Raw genomic sequence first — 17,241 nt, forward strand, 5'->3', positions numbered from 1 at the left:
AATGTTTTAGATAGATGCCCTAGGAAAACAATAACTATATGTTTTTTGTCATTATGAGATCAACAAATAGCTGTCTCAGTAACCTGAGAGCAAAGTATTGCTAACTACTATTATTATCCATCTCTTCTTCCACTCTCCTCCACTAAAAGATCTCTCACCTGAATAGTTCCTAAGTCTTTATTAAATATCTTTCTTGAAAAGACAAGAAGCTTCTTTCTCTTTAGCACATCCAGCTCTTTGCTCTTCAGGAAGAACTCCAAACCTATTTTTAATCTTTAATTATACAGTAGTACTTTTCTTCCCTTTCTCCTCTGTTTGACACTTTTCTATTCTCCACCATCTTGACATAAATTGGTCATTTCTTATTCTCTTCCTCAAATCCCTTTTGTCCTTCCTAATGCCTTGCCTCTATTTTTCTTAGGAATCCCTTATCTCTCTTACAGTTTGGAGTTTGAATCCCCTAACCTTCTCTGGAAGAGAGATCTCCCTCTCTTAGAACACAGAAATCATTCTGGTTGGGGCATAAACACAAATACCTAAATTGGATTCAAGTCACTGTAAAACTTTCCTTATTCTCAATTATAAAGGTTTAGAATTATTGTTTTTAGCTTTCTTTTAGGGAAGGGGCTAGTTAGGCTATGCTTCCTTCCTATCTCACCTTTCCTAGTGAATCTCCAGGCCCCACATTGGCCTTTCCAAACACCCCCATCCCAACCAACACAAAGACCTGCTTTTTTATGTTATATTCCTTCATTAGAATGCAAACTCCTTCCAGTCAAGGATTATCTTTCTTTTGGTCATGCTGTTGGACTTTTTGAAACTATTTGTAGGTGTTCATATTTCAATCCCAAGTTCTTAATTAAAACTGTTTATAACCAATAATCAGCTCTTAATAACTTAATAGCATTTTCAAAAATTCCCTGTCATAACAACAGGTTCATACACGGCCATACCAAAATCACTATTTCAGCTTCTCTTCATTGTCACACCTATCAGTGCCCATCTGATCGATTTGCTTAGCTCCCTAAAGCTAGACCCATCCTTCTCCTGATTATCTCCAATTTATACTGATTGTAACTTTGTTGCTGTTATTCATCCTTGCTTTTTGAAGATAGCCAATGACATCACAGCATGACATCTCAACGTACAGTGGTTTGGGTTTAATGGGGGCAGAGCTGCACCAAAGCCATCAGCCTCACTCTCTCTTCCAGGGTCACGACAAAGGTCGGGCTGGGATGTCAGATCAAATTCTCAGCACCAGAGTACCTGCTTCAGCTGGCTTCCCTTTAGAACAAACTCTTCATCAGCCCATTCCATCAGAAGCGTTCATATGCTTTCGGCAGACATTCCCTTAACTCAATGACGAATGTGAGTTCTGCCAGTTACCTTCAGCCTGGGTTAGCCCAATGCTGACACAACCTACCAGGTATGGTCAGTGCACATGCCAGAGCTTCTCCAAGGAACAGATGAGTGCTAATTGTACAGAGCTTCGCGTTCCTGTCTTTTGATTACCTTTGTATTGCCTTACAAACAGGGTAGATGTTTAAGGGAAGCTGGGGGGGGGGGGGCAGAAGAGGGGACCACAGTGGATGGAGTACCAGTCTTGAAGTTAGGAACACTCACTTATTTGAGTTTAGAGCTGACCTCAAACATCCTACTAGTTATGGGACCCTGGACAAGCCACTTATAAACCTGTTTGACTTAGATTTGTAAATGATCTAGAAAAGTAAAAGGTAAACTACTGTAGTACTTTTGCCAAGAAAACCTCAAAAGAAGTAACAAACAGTTGAACATGATTGCAAAACAATTTAAGGAGCAAGTTGATAGTACAGTAGATAGAGCATGGGCTTGAAATCCTGAAGATGTATCTTTATGAATTTAAATCTGGCCTCCAACATTCTTCAGCTGTGTGATCCTGGGCAAATCACCTAATCCTGTTTGCCTCAGTTCCTCAAGTGTCAATGATCTGGAGAAAGAAATGGTAAACCACTCAGTTTCTTTCCCCCCCCCCCCCCAACACACAAAAAATATAAAAATGGGGTCAAGGAGAATCTTGCAATCTACCTTTTCCATACAATTCTGAAGTCTATTAATTCTAACTTTCCTGGATCCTCTTTTATCAGTTTATATATTCTCTAATCATTTTTAATCCTGATTCTTTTACAATCCATGAATAGAATTTAGACCAACAGCTAGACTTTTTCTCCTCCAAATTTGGTCAAATTTCCTCTCCTCAAATTTGATTTCTAACCTCTTCTTCAACATCTCCTTCAAATACCCAACACAATTGTCCTTTCTATTCTGCTCAAATCCTTTCCTCTCCTGTTTATCCTGCAATCAATCATCTGCCATGGAAGTCAGAAGTAGAACATCACTCTTTGATAATATCTAACCATATTAAATACTCTCAATTTCTTCACTCATCCTTGTTCTAATAGGAATTATACACTTTTTTCGTGTTGTCATGGACCCCTTGGCAATCTAGTGAAGCTTTGAGATTCCCTATTCTGATGAATCCCTTTACAGACTATTAATTTTAAATGTATAAAAGATATGTAGGATTACAAAGGAAACCAATTATATTGTAATAATTACAAAAATGTAAAAAAAAAATTCACGAACCTTGGAAATAACTTTGTATAACATGATTATCAGTCCTCTTTATCATTGTGACCTTTCTTTGGATTTGATCTATTTTGTCGATGTCTGTTCTAAATTGTGCCTAGAATTGGGCACAATATTCTAGAGTTCAACAGGACTACCACTATCAGAGATTTTGTACATCGTACTTCGATTAATCTTGTCTAAGACTTAATTAACTCTTCCCTAACAAAATACTATGTTGATTCCTATTGAACAAAACCCTAGTGTTTTTTCTGCACAGTTTTGTTTTACTATATTCCTCTTCACCCCAATCAGTATTAGACAATTGTAGAAGCCACATGAGACAGGTAATTGAGGCAGGAAGGATTACTGCCATTTTAATGGATGGAGAACCTGAGATTAAGTGAAATGAGCATATCCATAATTCCTCTGGTTAGTTTTTTTATACTCAGGATAACAGAAGAATATTCCCAATCTATATGTTTATTAGGAGAAGGAAAGGGCTACCTAATTAATCCAATGCTTTGATATCCGTGTATATGCTCATATTCTATTTTTAATATTTTATTAATCTTTTGGGGAAAGAATCATAATCAGTCATTTCCAAAGAACAGCTGGTCCCAATAACTTCCAACTTTTGATTCTTTACTTTTAATCAAGAAGTAAAGTTAAAGAATATAAAGCAACACACTCATCATATCTTGACAAAATCTGACTGCTTCATCCCTGACCTCCTCAATAAGGGAAGTATTTTTTTTTTCAAATCTCTAGATTTAATATTGTTAACTGCATTGATCAGAATTCTGAGGCTTTCAGGGCTATTTTCCTTTATCTTATTATTGTGATGATAATTTAAATTGGTCCTGTGTTTTGTAGCTTTCTTTTACATAAAAGGATATTTAATTGCTGTACAAGTTGTAGTATAATTGAGATATTTCATCATCACTCTCCTGGGAATGATGTTGATGATATGATTGTGATTTTGGCCTGATATCATTGCCATATGTGATTCTGAACAGTTGGTACTGAAGACAAAGCCCAATGCTTAAATTTAAGATATAAAAATTCAAGTCTCCAATACTGCAATTAACTACTTGGGTGACTTTAGGAAAAGTCTTTTCACATCTTTAATTTTCAGTTTCCTCATCTCAAAAAAGAAAATAATAATACTGCCTCTAATACCTAATTCATAGGGATATTAAGGAAAGCACTTTATTAACTGTAAAGCGTTGGTTATTTTGATCTTCAGCAAGCTAGTTGCTTTGTGTAGTACAGTCCAAAATACAAGTTATAGGCAAGAATGTGAAACTTATTCTCCTTATAATCAAATATATATACATATATATATATATATATAATATACATATATATATAACACACACACACACACACACACACACACACACACACACACACACACACACACCCCAAACAATATAAAAAGTATCACTATCAATATTTCTGCAAATTCAAACATCATCAATCACTATGCAAAAGTGGATCATCTTTCACTTTAAAAAAATCACCCTTTCATTTTTATTACATTTTTCAATTAACAAGCATTTATTCCTCCCCCCGCCCCAATTTAAAGGAAAAGAAAAGGAAAACCATGTGACAAATATGCATAGTAAAACAAAATATAACCCCATATTGTCCATGTCCAAAAACGTATAACTCATTCTGAAATTTGAATCCATTTACCTCTCTGTTGGAGAGTTAAAAGAGAAAAGAGAAACATAGTTCCATACTTCTTTATCAGTCTTCTGGAATAATTGTTGGTCAATGGATTCATCAAGTTGTCCTTGGATAAACTGTTTTCCTAGTTCTCACTTCACTCTGCATTAATTCATATAAATCTTCTCAGGTTTCTATGAACCTTATCACTTTTTATAGCATAATACTATTCTACTAGATACATTCACATACTATAAATTTGCTCAACCTTTTTTCAAATGATGAACAGCCCCTCCCTCACTTAAGTTTCCAGTTATTTGCCAGAAAAGAGTTGCTTCCTGTATTACGAGTACTTTTCCTCCTTGGATCTACTGTTAGCAATAGGGTCTTACTAATCCATCTTTCTATCTCCCACTAATATCCAAAGACACTCTAAATTCCACTCAAAATGAATTATTAACTATTTGTCAATTTTATTCTATCCTCTCCTATCTTTGTGATTTTGTTTATGCTGTCCCACAGTGGACTTTCTCTATTCTAGTTGTTTACCCACACTTGTATCCAAAGTGATTTTCTTTAAGTGAAGGTCTGACTACATTCCTCTATTCAATCAAATTCAGTGCCTTTCAATTTCCTCCAAGGAAAAATATAAATTTCTATTTAGCTTTTAAAGTCCTACACAACTGAAGCTCAACCTATTTTCCCAGCCTTTGTTGATATTATTCCCCATCCTATATTCTGAAATCCAGCTGAATTAGTCTTCTCTCTTTTTCTCACATTGCAATCCATCTCTTAAGTCTGTGTCTTGATCATTCTCCCCATCTCTCCTAACCTCAGTTTCACAGAATCTTACTGTTCTAAATAAAAAAATTTCTAATTCTCTTGCTTCTCTTCTTTCTTTATATTTAACTACTCTGTATTTAAGCTCTTTAAATTTATTCAGTATATATTCATAAGCATTTATTGTTTCCTCCTTTGGAATGTACGTTTTCAGATAACAGAGATTGGTTCTTTCTCTGGGTCTGTAATCCAAGTGTCTGCCACAGTTCCTCATATATAATGTTTAATAAATGTCTGCTGACAGATTGCTCTCCCCTGGCCCCTTGTGGAAATCTTTCCCTTTTTTCAAGGTCCATCCAGGTGCTACATCTTGAGGAAGTTAGTGATCTTTCCAAGCCAGAAATTATTTATTACTCCTCCATAGCACTCTGATCCTCTCTGTTGCATTTGTAATCTAATTTGTATTTTACTTAATTACCTGAGTATGTCTCTTTGCCTCTATAAAATTATGTCCCTTAAACATAGGAATCATCTCATAATATTTTTGTATCTCCTGCCTCCCACATCAAACAGTTTTGTACTCAGTTGGTGCTAAATATATATTTGTTAAATTGAAATGAATAGAGTAGCCTTTTGGAAAAACATTTAGTAACAAAAGGGTCCGTCTAAATAAATCAACCCATTTATAAAAGCAATCGGTAGGAAAGGGATGATTCTTTAGGACAAGAGAGTCAAATGTTCCAGGACATGGACTTCTTATAAAGAGATTCAGAAAAGTAACAAATGACATTTCCCTTTAGAGTGAAGCTTCGGCTTGGGAATTACCGTGAGAATCTAGTGAAGAAACACTTTCCCCACATTGGGAGGATATGTCTGGTGAGGAAAATGCTGTCAAGTGCTTTTAAGCAAACATATTGAATCCACAAAAGAAGTTGAGACAAATCTGACTTTAATTTCACTTTTTCTTTCTTTCTTTTTTTTTAAAAGAATTTTTTTTTAACTTTTTATTGACAGAACCCATGCCAGGGTAATTTTTTATAGCATTATCCCTTGCACTCACTTCTGTTCCGATTTTTCTCCTCCCTACCTCTACCCCCTTCCCCAATTTCACCTTTTCTTTAAAGAATTGATGGCAATTTATTTACACTCTCTCTTCCCATAAATCTGGGAGACTAAGTGTCTGAAAGGCTGAGAACAGTAGCTGCTCTCAACATATCATAAGATGCTGCAAGTCTATCTTAGTTTTATCAATTTACCTACTAGAGCAGTGTGGATTCGCAAAGGTCCCACGTTCATTTTATTATCTCTGGAAAGGTAGAAGTTTATGAAAAACACCAGTTTTTTCTTCTTTATTTCTTTTCTTTTTTCTTTCTTTCTTTCTTTTTTTTTTGGCTGAAGCAATTGTGGTTAAATGACTTGCCCAGGGTCACACAGCCAGGACGTATTAAGTGTCTGAGGCAAGATTTGAACTCAGGTCCTTCTGACTTCAGGGGTGGTGCTCTATCCACTGTGTCAAGTAACTGCCGCTCTTCTGTATTTCTGAACACTAAACAATAATGCAATCAGATTTTCTCTCTCAAGCCTTTGTTTAGAGCTTTACATTCTCACAACTGCCCAAATTTGAATTTTATTCTTAGGCTCAACAATGAATAGCAGCTTTCCTCAGGTTCTCCTCTGAAAGGTTGTAGCAATGATGTCATTTCTCTAAGCTCAATGAAGAAACAATAAAGGAGACCTGAACTGGAGCTGTCTGCTTACTTTATAAGTAGCTGGACTTCAAGAGACCTGGTTGAATGTATGACTGAAGAACCAAGACTGGGAAACATGCCCTACATTTCTTAAAAACCAGAGTTCCGGTCTTTTGAAAGAATCAGCACTGCATCTCCCGAGACTGTCTGCTAAAGGTGACAAGAATTCACTACATCTGAATTTCTAAATGAGGGCCACTGTGTGCAGAACTCAGTCTGAAAGCTAAGGTGAAAATCTGTGTTTGTTCAAGAGTCCATTTAAAGTTCATTTCCTTTATGAAGCCTTCATTCAGCTTCCCTATCAGAAATATCAGAAGGAAGATACATTATTGCTAATCTAGAATGTTATGGCCTTTTTTTAAGTATTGATTTTTATTAACCCTAAATATAGGGAAAAGCGATCCACAATGCTTTTGTTTTGGAAGAGCCTCAACCACTAATTTTTACAATAGTTAGTGAAAGATCTGATAGCACATATATTCCTTATTCCTAGGACTGAGATAAGAGGATCACAGATTTGGAACTGGGAGAATCTCAGAAGCAATCCAGTCCAATGACATAATTTTCTATATAGAGAAACTAAGTTCCACAAAAGTAAAGTGATAGCCTGGCGCAACAGAAAGATTAGATTTGAAATAAAGAAGATGTGGATTCAGTTTTCACTGCTGACATTACTTATACAATCATGGGTAAATTACTAAAGCTCTCTGAAACTCAATTTCTTCATTTGGATAATGAGGAAAATACCCAAATCACAGACTAAACACATTTCATAAACCTCAATCCCTATATAAATATCATTCATTGTTTTTGTTACTGCCCAACATCATACAGACAGTAAGTGGCAGAGCTGAACTTTGAATGCAAATCTTTTGACTGGATTACACTCTCTCTAAGATTTGTGGGCCAGAGAAACTAAGGAAACTCTTAATTGCAACATATGCCTTCAGTCTTACTTTACACCATTCTCCTTCACAGATAACTTGCAAGCTAACTATATAAAGTACAACACAACAAACACATCCTGTACATTCTCCATTCTGTTAATATCTTTTCTAGTATCTTATTTTCAACATTTCTGACATCCTTCAAGGTCTGGCCCAAGGACCATTTCTTTTATGACCTCCCAAATCAGAGATGATGTCTCCCCTTTATGAACTTTCTCTTAGTATTTTTTTGCACCTCTCCTTCTACTGTGTATTATATTTGTACTACTAATTTTTTATTATTCACATATATGATAAATCTTTTGTCTATCAAGTGTTAAATGTTTTGATGACAGTTTAAGACTAATTTATTGTAGTAATCTTCTCTATGTCCTCCAGATAATCATGTAGTATCTAAAGTAGTGCTTTTATCTATAAAATGAGATGCACAGATTAGATGATCATGCAAATACTTTCCAGTTTTCATCTACGAGAGGAGAAGCTAAATAAATATGTGATGAATGACTGTAATTCAAAGATTTTTAACCTTTTTTGTGTCATGAACCTATATGGCATCCTGATGAGGTCTCTGGACCTGTTTCTCAGAATGTTTTTAAATGTAAGAAAATATATAAGATTACAAAGAAAACTAATCCTGAAACAGAATTACTAAAAAAAATTAAAATTCTTGGATCCCAAGGTAATATGTGTAAGAGGTTTATGACTTTCTGTGATGTACAGTACTATGGAACCAAAACAAAGGAGTGACTCCTATTCTATTGCTTCTCTCATTAATTTACACTGAACATATTTAATTATTGCCTATTTGAGTAGCACAATATAGAAAATTGTTATCAATTTAAAGACTATTAACAAAATTTTAATAAATTATTCCTGGCCCTCTTCCCAAAATGTTTGGAACATCCATTCTTTAGATTTTGGTAAAAATGACTGTCAGGAGTAGGAGAAAGGAAGAATCTTTAGCAACCAGGCTCTCATGCCATTCTGATATTCCTTCAGGTGGTATGGTCATAAGCCTTAAAGTAAAATGTTTAAAAGATTCCATAGAGTTTCCTTTGACCGTGGATGAATGTGAAAAGCATCCTTCAGGCAGGGTAATGTTTCAGATTGGCATTTCAGAAAGGCCAGATGGGGAATGCAAAATAAACATTAGCATAAAAACGTGAGAGCCAAGATAGTTTGGACTCAGGACTCTAATACTGTATTACTACTATATAGTACTACCAATAGTCAAAAGTTTCAGACTATATTGAAATGGAGGATGCTTAAGAAAAATCTTTTAGTACAAGGTGGCTAATAAGTCCCTCAATTCTTATTTCCCAACTACAAGAATATCAAAAATAACTTGGAGTATGAAAAAATGAATTCAAATTCTAGCCTTCCCTCTATTACATCAGGAGAGCCAATGTTGGTATAGTGGAAGAAATACTTGTTTAGGAATCAAGATATGGGTTTGAATCTGACACTTATTTAATTCTATTATTCGGGGGAAGTCATTTATTTCCTATTTATGGGGAAAGATTATAAGGAAAACACTTTAAAAACGCTAATAGGCTATTTGAATTACTCACAAAGAACCAATACGTAGGTATAGCCAGTAACAGTATCAATGATTTTCATCAGATGTGCAGCAAAAAGCATACAAAATAAATAAATAAATGGACTTACTCTCTCTCTTTTTCAGTCAACTTGTCATTGATATTGTCTTTGATTGTTGATCTGGATCCCTTGTGAATTATGGGATATCTGAGGGGCACTTGCAGAAAGAAGGAAATCATGGATACCAAATGTGCCGTGTAACCAAGCGCAACAGCAATGCTTCCATCATCTTTTGCTGCCAATTCAAAAGTAAAGACACAAAATATCCTTATTTACCCATAGAAATGATCTAAGCAAACATTAGAGTTGTTTTCAAAAAGAAAATAATTTTTTAAAAAAACTAGTAAGTAACAAGACATTAAGTATAAACATGATTTTTTAAAACTGTAAATCTGTTTTTAAAAATCTTCTTGCTTTACTCTATTCCTTAGAAGCTGATCCCTAATAAACAAGGTAATAAGATGTTCCAGTAGCCCCATGTTACAGGTATACCCTGCATAATATAGCCTCAACTAATATTTTTACAAGAATGCTGTCGAGACATTATAAAGTAAGCTCCATTTTCAACAGTTTGTAAACTCCAATATAATATCATTTGATTAAATGGTCAGTGAAAACTGAGTTAGCCCTCAAGTCTTATCAGTATTAAATCCCAAAATCAGATGCTTCCTATCACCATTCTCCTTACTATATGCTCATAAATATTGTCCCTAAAAAACTGGACTACCGTGACCACTAGCACCTTCATCATATCTCCGTTTCACAACATTTTGGCTATATTGTATTTTCCTATAATCAATTAATGAGGCTAGGCAAGGTATCCCTAGTTAGCAAAGACTATTCAAATTTCTGTCCTTCCCCAGCCTATAACAAGGGGGACCACAATCATCATACTTTATTAGATAATATGATAATTAGGTGGGAATAATAAAATATATAGCACTACAGAAATATATTTCTTCTATTATTAATTTTCTAAGCAGTAGACTAAAAAAGGTTAATTTTGAGATTAAAAACACAAACTTGTGAAGCAGGTTATAAAGTTGCATGCCCACTGATTTCAAGCCATTAATTAAAATGATGCAGAAATAATTCTAGAAAAATGGTTATTAATTGAAGGTGAGATGGCCAGCACAAAGTAGCAATTCAGTTTTTTAAAAAATCATATGTAAAAGGTTATAGATATTATAGTCTGTATCCATGCATTTTAGAAAGAAGCACTTGTGGAAAGATATATATATATATATATATATATATATGTATATTATCCTATACATATATGTAAACATCTAACTTTTAAGAAGCTATGGATAATTACATTTTAAACTCACCATCCAGTTTTCTGCCACTGCCTACAAAGTGACAAATGATCATTCAGGCACTCAACTGATAGTAAGTAATGCAATATAAAAGCTTTTTTCTTTTCCCACAGAAGAAAAAAGTAATTGTTCAATGTGTCCCCATGGATTTTTTAAATTAAATTATTTAAAAGATTTCAGTACATTATATGAGAAATTCTAGATGAGCAAAACAGAATGCATAAAAAATTAAGAGATAATCTCTCCTTATGTATTTTATGACCACGTCCATTCACCTCTTTCTTATTCTGTTCTTTTACTTCTAGCATTGTAACTTCTTATGAAAAAAAACCTTACTATAACCAGCCACCTTTGGTGATGAGTAGTACCACTAGAGAATGGAACTGATACTCAAATTGAGAGTCAATCAACTAGAAGTTGTTAAAGACCTACCAAGGACTGATGATACAAAGAAAAAGAAAAAACAAAACCTCTAATCTTTAGAAGCTCACAGTCTAATAAAGAAGACCATAGACAAACATAAGATACAGATAGAATAAATTGTGGTAGTATCAGAGAGAAGGTATTAAAATAAGAGAAGAATGGGAAAATTTTCTTATAAAAGAAAAAAAAAAACCTTAGTCTTTAAGGAAACCAAGGAAACAAGAAGGTAGAGATGAGAAGGAAGAGAATTGCATGGAATGGGGACAAACAGTGACCACACTTGAAGTTAGGAGCTGGAATGCCTTGTTGAAGGAATAATAAGTGGATTAGTAGAACATAGGGAAAGGAGTAAGGTGTAAAAAGATAGAAAAGTAAGAAGGAACTAGGTGATGAAAAGTTAAAGAGAAGATTTATATTTGATCATGGAGTCGATGGAATTTCTTAAATAAGGAGTGATATAAGGGGAACACAATGATAAAGTAAGGATGGCACTTAGATTTCAAGGCTGCCTAACTGGAAGGCTGGTAATACCCTCAACCAGAGGAAGAAAGTCTGGAGAAGGATGGAGTTTGGAAAGAAAATGAGTTTGGTCTGGGACATACTAGTTTAAAATGTATATTGGCCATGCAGCTTGAGAAGTTTAATAGGTAGTTGGAGAGAAGAGACTGGGGATCAGGAGAAAGGCTGAGGTGACACACCTCCCTATACAGATAAATGAAACCACAAGCTGATGAGATCACCAAGTGAAACAGAAGAGAGAGGAGAAGGAAGACTAGGACAGTGCAGTTATCAGGATTGACTGAGATGAGGTTACAGCAAAGGCAGAAAAGGAGAGGTTACATAAATAGAAGGAGAAACTGGAGGACAGGATCACAGAAACCCAGAAAGAAGAGTATTCCAGAGAAGAAGGTGAGATATCCATCAAGAGCTGAAAAGGAGTCAAGAAGGGTGAGGATTGAAAAAAGACCACTGGATATGTCAACGAAGAGGTGATTAGTAAGAGCAGTTGTGGTTGAAGAGGAAAGAAACTAGACTAGAGAGAGTGAAAGAAAAAGCAAGTGGAGATACCTGTTATAGAATTTCACCACAAAAAGGAGGAGGAATATGGGATGATAGCCAGCAGGAATGGATGGATCAAGTGAGCCTTTTTTGAAAACAAGGGGGACACAGGTATATTTGTAGGCAGTAGGGAAGCAGCCAGCAGAAAATGGGATGGAGTGAGACCAATTGTGTATGTAGAAAGCTTTGTCTTGGCAGGGAGAAGGTCACTTCTTCATGTGGGAAGAGCTAAAAGACCAAGTCTGATACAGACTATGTATTTTTGGGCAAATCACTTCTCATCTCCAGTTTCGGTAAGTCATCTGAAAAGGGCAAGAAGGCAGGGGGGAGAGGAGAGGAAGAAGGTTGCTTGTAAACTACAAATAAAAAGCTATTCCAAGTAAGTTTTCCAGCCTAATTGTTGTTGTAGCAATATCTCTGATTAGCCCACAGAATATCAAAGTAGAAAACAGGCAATATTCAAATTGGGAACTCGGATAACATTCACAGGCAGCAAGTGGAAATGCTAGAGAATGATGAATCCTACTCCTAATAGATGGATAAATCATTTAGTATCTTGAAGCTTCTAGAGAGTGTTAATTTTAAGAAAAGTACATAGGTCACCTTTAAATGTCATAAAAGGGTCAGCTCTTACCATTACATCCCATGAGAATCAAGAAGTTGAGTCTCTTACATTATAGTTTTTCCCCTAAGACTAAGCATAATGCTTTCAAAATAAATCTTACATTAAGACAAACTTCATTCATTTCTATTTTGGAACTCAAATGATCTTTACACAGTTCCATAACAGTTAAGATGGAGATGAAACTGACCTACCTAAGGAAATTTATTTAGAAAGAAATATTCAGTGCCGGGCAAGAAACCCTAAATCTGGAGCCAAAAATCTTAGATTCAAATCTTAGCTCTGTCAATAAATTTCCTCATCTGCAAAATAAGATCATTCATGATATAGATGTTGAAGCCAAAAGGGAATTTATAAACTACCTAGTCCAAATGTGTCATTTTTATACATGAGGAAATGGGCTCAGAGAGGCTACATCCTTTGTTCAAGGCTACAAAGCATGTGAATAATAGAAGCAACATTTAAATGCAGGCTACCTCTTCAGTGTCTTTCCTGTTTTAGGAACAAATAACCTTTAAGGTGTTTTCTAACTCTAAAACCTATGATCCTAATTTTCTTTCTGATATGATTTGAGAGGCAGAATTTAAAAACCTTCAAGGGATAGGAAGGCTAAGGGGGGCTGGGGAGGGGAAAGGGCAGTGGTAGGTGGCTTCTCAATTAGTCTCTCATGTAAGTTAAATGTGCAATGCCAAAAGCTCTGCTATTTTTAATTAATTTTATTTATTTTCATTCCCTAAGGGATACCAAATAGCGAGACCTTGCATCTGTGTGCTATGGATCAGATTATTACCTGAATTCATCTTAAAGTACAAGGATGACACTTTAAAGCCTTTAATGATTAAAATGATTTTGTTTAAACTGAAAAATACAAATATACATATAAAAGAAGTCTCCAAAAATGGAAAGCTAAATTCTAAAAAGATGCATTTACCACTATCCCTATCACAAAATTCCTCCCTTTGACTATAAAAACAATAAAGCAAAGCAATACCAAAAAACCCAACTATCTTTTGCTATTAAGAGATACAGTTTGTAACAGAGCTTCAGCTACAGCCTTGCTATTAAACACAATGGTGTTAGGTTTCCAGTTCTGTGGATTTATATTAAAAAGTATTTTAAAGGGACCATAGGTGAAGTCCTACAGGGCCCAGGGGGCTTCCACAGCCTCAAAAGGAAAACCACTTCCCAGTAGGGAAGCTGCTTGTATTAAGGTTGCTTCATTAGCCCAACCCGAAGGTCTGCCATAGTCTCTGATGGGAAAACTCAAGCTCCAGAGGATAAGTATAACTCTGTCTGGCCCAGGAGCCTCAGGCAGCATATTTTGTTGCCAGCCACTTCCCCTGTTCACTCCAAAAAGAGACTGGCTTCCAAGTTTCCAAGTCTGACAGGGTTTCTTACCTGCTAAAGTGTGAGTTCAGGTTCTTGGAGGTCTGCTTTTCCAGTAATATTTGATGACGTCCCTAACACCTAAAGCAGAGCAAGAATTTTGTCTTCCTTATGTTACTCCAGGGGGCTAGTAAGGTTATAGATAGTTATACTGGGGGAAGGGAAAAGTGAATAAAAATGAACTTAAGTCTGTGGCATGAAAAAAAAAGAAAAGAACCTGATTCAACCATCATTTTTCTTCCATCAATTCCTTAAATCTTTGATTATCATTTTAGAATGTGTGTGCTTCTATTTGGTTTAAAGTTTAATTATCAAAGATTGATTCTCTAATATTTTTCTGCAAATTATGCCAAAAACAGCACTCATTTTGATAGCGCTTCAGGATTTAAGAAGTATTTCTCCCAGAACAACTCAGTAAATTAGTATAATATTCATATTTTATATATTTCATAGAAACTGAGGCACAAAGGAAGATTGGCAACTTATCTATAATCACGCAGAATTACAATTGAAACTCTTTTTGACTTCCAGATCTAGCATTTTTTTTTCCTACCACTAAGCACTTTGGAAAGCACACTTAGTACCCTTAATTTGGTCTCTTAGGAAGTACACTGGAGAGTACCCAGAAAAGTCAAAGTTAACACCATAAAAACGAGAAATGGATGTATGTCATTGAAAAGAATGAAACTGGGGAGGAAGGATGTATCAAAGATAATTAACTATAATGTACTGATGTACATTACAATGATTCATATTAAGTAAAATACAAAGATAACAAAAACAATGTTGCAAGGAATTTATCATCAAGTAGTGAGGATAGAGCATTCATACAAACTATTCAACTATATATTAGAACATGAAAAATAATTAAGATGAACACAGTATTAGGAGATCACCAATGACAGAAAGATGAGGAAAATGAGGTTGGGAGAATAGAAAGGGGGAAGGCTCGAAGTGTCTTGACCTAGAGTCTTGTGCTAAGTTTTTATTATGATAATTATTCACTTGTATATGACTCTGGGCAAAACATATCTTATTTCTCTGGGCTTCAGTTTCCTCATCTAAAAAGAGTGAAGGGACTATTCTAAAACTTTTCTAAATGCATTCAGTCCTAAAATCAATGAGTTTATAAAACTACAAAGAAGGGGTGGCATTTAAGGTCTAGAAGGGTAATTAAGATATCAATCATGTATAAACCAACCAAGCTATTACTGGTTTCAAAAATATAATTCAATTCAATTCAATTCAGAAAGGCTTTTGTTTTTAAAACTATATCTTATACATCTAGGGAGCTAATTTGAACAAGAGAGAATAACATTTCTTAATCATACTGGAACATTTCATCTTTTCACCACTCACATGATTATTTTTAGCAAATACTACAAGAGCTAGACTTAATTCTTTTAGAAAGAAATATATTAAAAAATATTCATTAGGTAATAACTATGATACTATGGTCTCCAGTAGTTTGTGCCAAGCTAGGTAAACAGACACTACAAAGGAAAACCAAACAGGAACCAAAAAACTTCACAGGGCAGATTGAAGTGATAGACCACCACTTTAACTTAACAGAAACAAGATGTACAGGTTTGGAAAATTGGAAGCTCTTGCAGAAGGCTGACATCAAGAGTAAGAATGACAGTTATAGAATATGACTTGAAATATTTATTTAGTACCATTCCATTTAGGTCTGCTACTGAATTTTCAGAGCCAAAAATCTAAATTGAGGGTTTCCACTTATTACTGAGCACAGATTTATGGGAAATACTCTCCAATGAATATTAAGGGGAAAAAAAATCAGCAGAAAGCTTATATTTCACAAGTTACAGAATAGAAATTTGGTACTTACAGCTTGAGTAATTAGTAAATAATCTGATTGCCCAAAATCAGGATCAGTCTGATTAATCAACACTTAAGGAAAAAAAAACCTGGGCTCCTGAGAAGAAAGTTTATTATATATAAAAAGCTGGAAGAGACCTTAGAAATCATTTAGCCCAACTCATTCACTTTACAAAGGAAAAAAATTAATTCATTCAACATTTATTAAGTGCCACAAGATATAGTATTAGGTTTTTGGGAAGGGAAGAGGTTCAGATAAGCTGGAAGGAAAGACAGGGAGAGCAAAGGAATGCAGAGAGAGAGTTGTTCTGAGTAAGCTTACAGGATGATAGAAGAAAATGAGACAACTGGGTAACTAAATTAAATATTAACTCAACTAAATGCTTTAGAGAATTCGCCAATCAAACAAGCAGAATTAAATATCAGACACTGTACTAGGCACTTAAGGTAAAACAATACAAATGAAACTTTACATTGGGGAAAATAAGATTTATATATATATACATACCCACACTATAAACCTATAAAAATTAGTGCAAGTTAATTTTAAGGAAAGAAGAGGAAGTAGGAGGATCAGGAGAAGACTCACATAAAGACAGAACTTGAGATTAGCTTTAAACTAGCATACATTCACTTTAGGAGGTGGAGGAAAGCAAAGAGAGCATTAAGGCACTGAACAATGCAAAAGCTTGGCAACTAGAAGTGAAGAGTTTAGTAAAAATTTAAATTTATTTTTAAAAAATTTAGAATGTGAAGCAGAACCAAGAATATATCATCCACAATAACAGCAAGAATGCGAAATGATCAACTATGAAAGGCTTGGTTCTTCTCAACAGTTCAGTGATCTGAAGGAATCTCAATATGGACAGAAAATGTCATCTGCATCCAGAAAAAAATCTAAGAAGACTAAATGTAAATCAACATATGCTAGGTTCACTTCGTTTCTCTGTTTGTTTTTTAATCTCTCCCATGGTTCTTCTCTTTTGCTCTGATTTTTCTCTCTCAATATGATTCATAAAGTAATGTGTATTAAAAACAAACTTACTACAATTAATAAACAAAAAGAAGGAGTGTGTGAGATGAGAGTAATGTATAATAAAGCTAGAAAGGCAGATTGAAACTTTATCTTGGGGATGACTGGCCAGGAATAACTTTGTTATGTAGTTATATCCAGTGTTCCACTCTAGCTTTTATCATATTTTCTACTGACCAAGCTCTGACTGAGAAAATATTAAGTCCTT

General features: G+C 34.8%; 1 protein-coding gene across 2 annotated transcripts in view; it reads right to left on the minus strand.

The window, feature by feature from the left end:
- UVRAG (UV radiation resistance associated) overlaps positions 1-17,241 on the minus strand; it is a 410,809-nt gene that overhangs the window by 190,247 nt on the left and 203,321 nt on the right. For both annotated transcript variants that reach the window (XM_051987076.1, XM_051987077.1), the window contains exon 12: positions 9,422-9,587. In XM_051987076.1, coding sequence (XP_051843036.1) covers positions 9,422-9,587 — 166 coding nt within the window. The remainder of the gene's footprint in view (positions 1-9,421; positions 9,588-17,241) is intronic.

Source organism: Antechinus flavipes, chromosome 3, assembly GCF_016432865.1.
Source record: "Antechinus flavipes isolate AdamAnt ecotype Samford, QLD, Australia chromosome 3, AdamAnt_v2, whole genome shotgun sequence".
Lineage (NCBI taxonomy): Eukaryota > Metazoa > Chordata > Mammalia > Dasyuromorphia > Dasyuridae > Antechinus > Antechinus flavipes.